At 40.6% G+C, this 2187-nt stretch overlaps 1 protein-coding gene across 1 annotated transcript in view; it reads left to right on the plus strand.

Moving 5' to 3' along the window:
- CELSR1 (cadherin EGF LAG seven-pass G-type receptor 1) overlaps positions 1-2187 on the plus strand; it is a 321619-nt gene that overhangs the window by 288167 nt on the left and 31265 nt on the right. The window contains exon 25 of the mRNA XM_019509377.1: positions 893-1067. Within this exon, the coding sequence (XP_019364922.1) occupies positions 893-1067 (175 nt within the window). The remainder of the gene's footprint in view (positions 1-892; positions 1068-2187) is intronic.

Here is a 2187-nt window from a genome sequence, read left to right on the forward strand (position 1 = left end):
AAGAGGAGGTTGGATGACCACCTTACTGGGGTCATTTGACCCCAGTGCTCTTCCTGCCATGGCAGGGGGTCGGACTAGATGATCTGCTCAGGTCCCTTCTGACCCTAGAAACTATGAAACTATGAAAACTAAACTCTACCAAAGTGAAACACCCTGCTGCACATGCTGTTCTCTGCCTGGGTATACAGTGAGAGCTGCCACAAACCACACAGGAAAGATGTTGGTCACATCAGTAAATTCTCTACTGAAATATACTCTAGCATTAAAAGTGGTATCAGACTCTAGGTAGAATACATCTCTTGGGAAGTTTCTCTGGCGCCAAGATATAGATCAATCTCTTTCTGAAAGCCCTGACCCCATCTGTGATTAGATTTCTCTGGTAACTTTGCTGAATTCACCTAACTCCTTGGTATTGTACAAGGAAAACCAATGCTAGGAAAAGGATTTGGAGGATCCTCTGAACCAAAATAAAACAAAATGTCAGAGGTTGCAATGTGTGGCCTGGGTAAGAAACATTTTGACCCCTGACTTCCATTTGGTTTGTGAACCCTAAATGTAAAAACCGTCAAATGTACAAAGATGTTAGTTTCAGAAGTTTGTTCTGGAGAATGGAGTATAATACTTTACCGCATGTTGGATTGAGAGGTGTAATTCTCAATCATCAGTCTGAAACAGGCTACATAATCTAAAAATATAGTCTTTCATGATATGAACAGCTTTCCTGAACTTCCCAAAACCAGGATAAAAACAATTAAATTGGTTTTACTGTATTATCCTCTCAAAATCTTACTAGGATTTTCTTTAGCATGCTGCGAAGATCCAGTTTTCCATGCATCACAGCATCTGGTAGTTCAGCAGGAGCAGCTTTAATACCAGTGTTTTCTTTCCCCAGTTTGTGTGCACCGTGATAGCCATCCTCCTGCACTACTTCTACATGAGCACCTTTGCCTGGATGTTTGTGGAGCAACTTCACATCTACCGCATGCTGACTGAAGTGAGGAACATCAATTTCGGACATATGAGGTTCTACTACGTTGTGGGTTGGGGGATTCCTGCCATTATAACAGGTAAGGGAAACAGGTAATGGGAGGCCACCAGTTCTGGAAAGTCAAAACACCTTTGTTTTGTTTCCTCTTTTCCACTTATAAGCCCCATACAGGAGAGCAATTCAGAATGTGCCTAGTAAGTTGAGCATGTGCTTACATGCTTTCCTGTATCAAGCCTAGGTTGAAGAGTAAGCAAAAAGATGTCAGACTGAACCTGGGAAATCAGTGCACCAGATGCCTTTTGCCAAACCAAAACAATTTGCTTATGTTTACAATGGCATGAACATAACTGAATTTAAATGAAAACAAGACGCCTCAGCATTGCCCAGGAACAACATTATATGTATTGTAATTACTTTACCTGTAGCTTAAAGTAATTTTGCTCCTCCTGCACAGAGAAACTAATAGTGCCCATTTTTGCAGTCAGGCATGTGAAACATTACCTCAAGTACATAGAATAATGTTGAAACAAGCACACAAGAAACTGGGAGAGTGAGTTTTGCAGAAGAGCTAGGGGCATTTGTTTTTGTTTAAAATGCTTCAGGATATATCTATGTTTATACCTAAAATAATCAGGAACTAAATACTTTTTCATACATTAGGTTTATTCTTGCAGATAAAATACTGTCATTAATAGTGGAAGTTTTAATGTCTTCAGATGGGAACAGACGGCACTCGTTTTTCTGAGTGAGACTTCTCCAAACGTATGATTTTTTTCTGTGTAGTACAGATGTCTTTTCTAGGTCTGGTTTGTTTTCTACAGCACTCTAGGAAAAAAAAACCGGGGAGGCAGGGGGGGAGAGGAATTGCTTTTATCTAGTCATCTAATAGATAGCAGGGCAATTTGGAAGATTCTCCTAGTTCCAAGACATTCCCTGTTTTAGATAGGCAATTGCATTTGTCATTTTAGAATCTTTCAGACAAATGAAACATTTTAACTGACATTTTTGCCACCAGATTTACTGCAAACAATAGGTAATGTGATGACTCAAAATAGGGACAAGGTTCATGAACAGCCACCATGAGTCATGTTTGATTTCACGGGGTGTCAGAACTCCGAAGTGTGAAAATGTGTTCCTTGGGAAACGCATCATCCTGCATGCGTGACTGGCGGGGAGGTAGGAGGCTGATCCCACGTGTT

Source organism: Gavialis gangeticus, unplaced genomic scaffold (genome assembly GCF_001723915.1).
Source record: "Gavialis gangeticus isolate Ggan-Ray unplaced genomic scaffold, GavGan_comp1, whole genome shotgun sequence".
In the NCBI taxonomy this organism is placed as follows: Eukaryota; Metazoa; Chordata; order Crocodylia; family Gavialidae; genus Gavialis; species Gavialis gangeticus.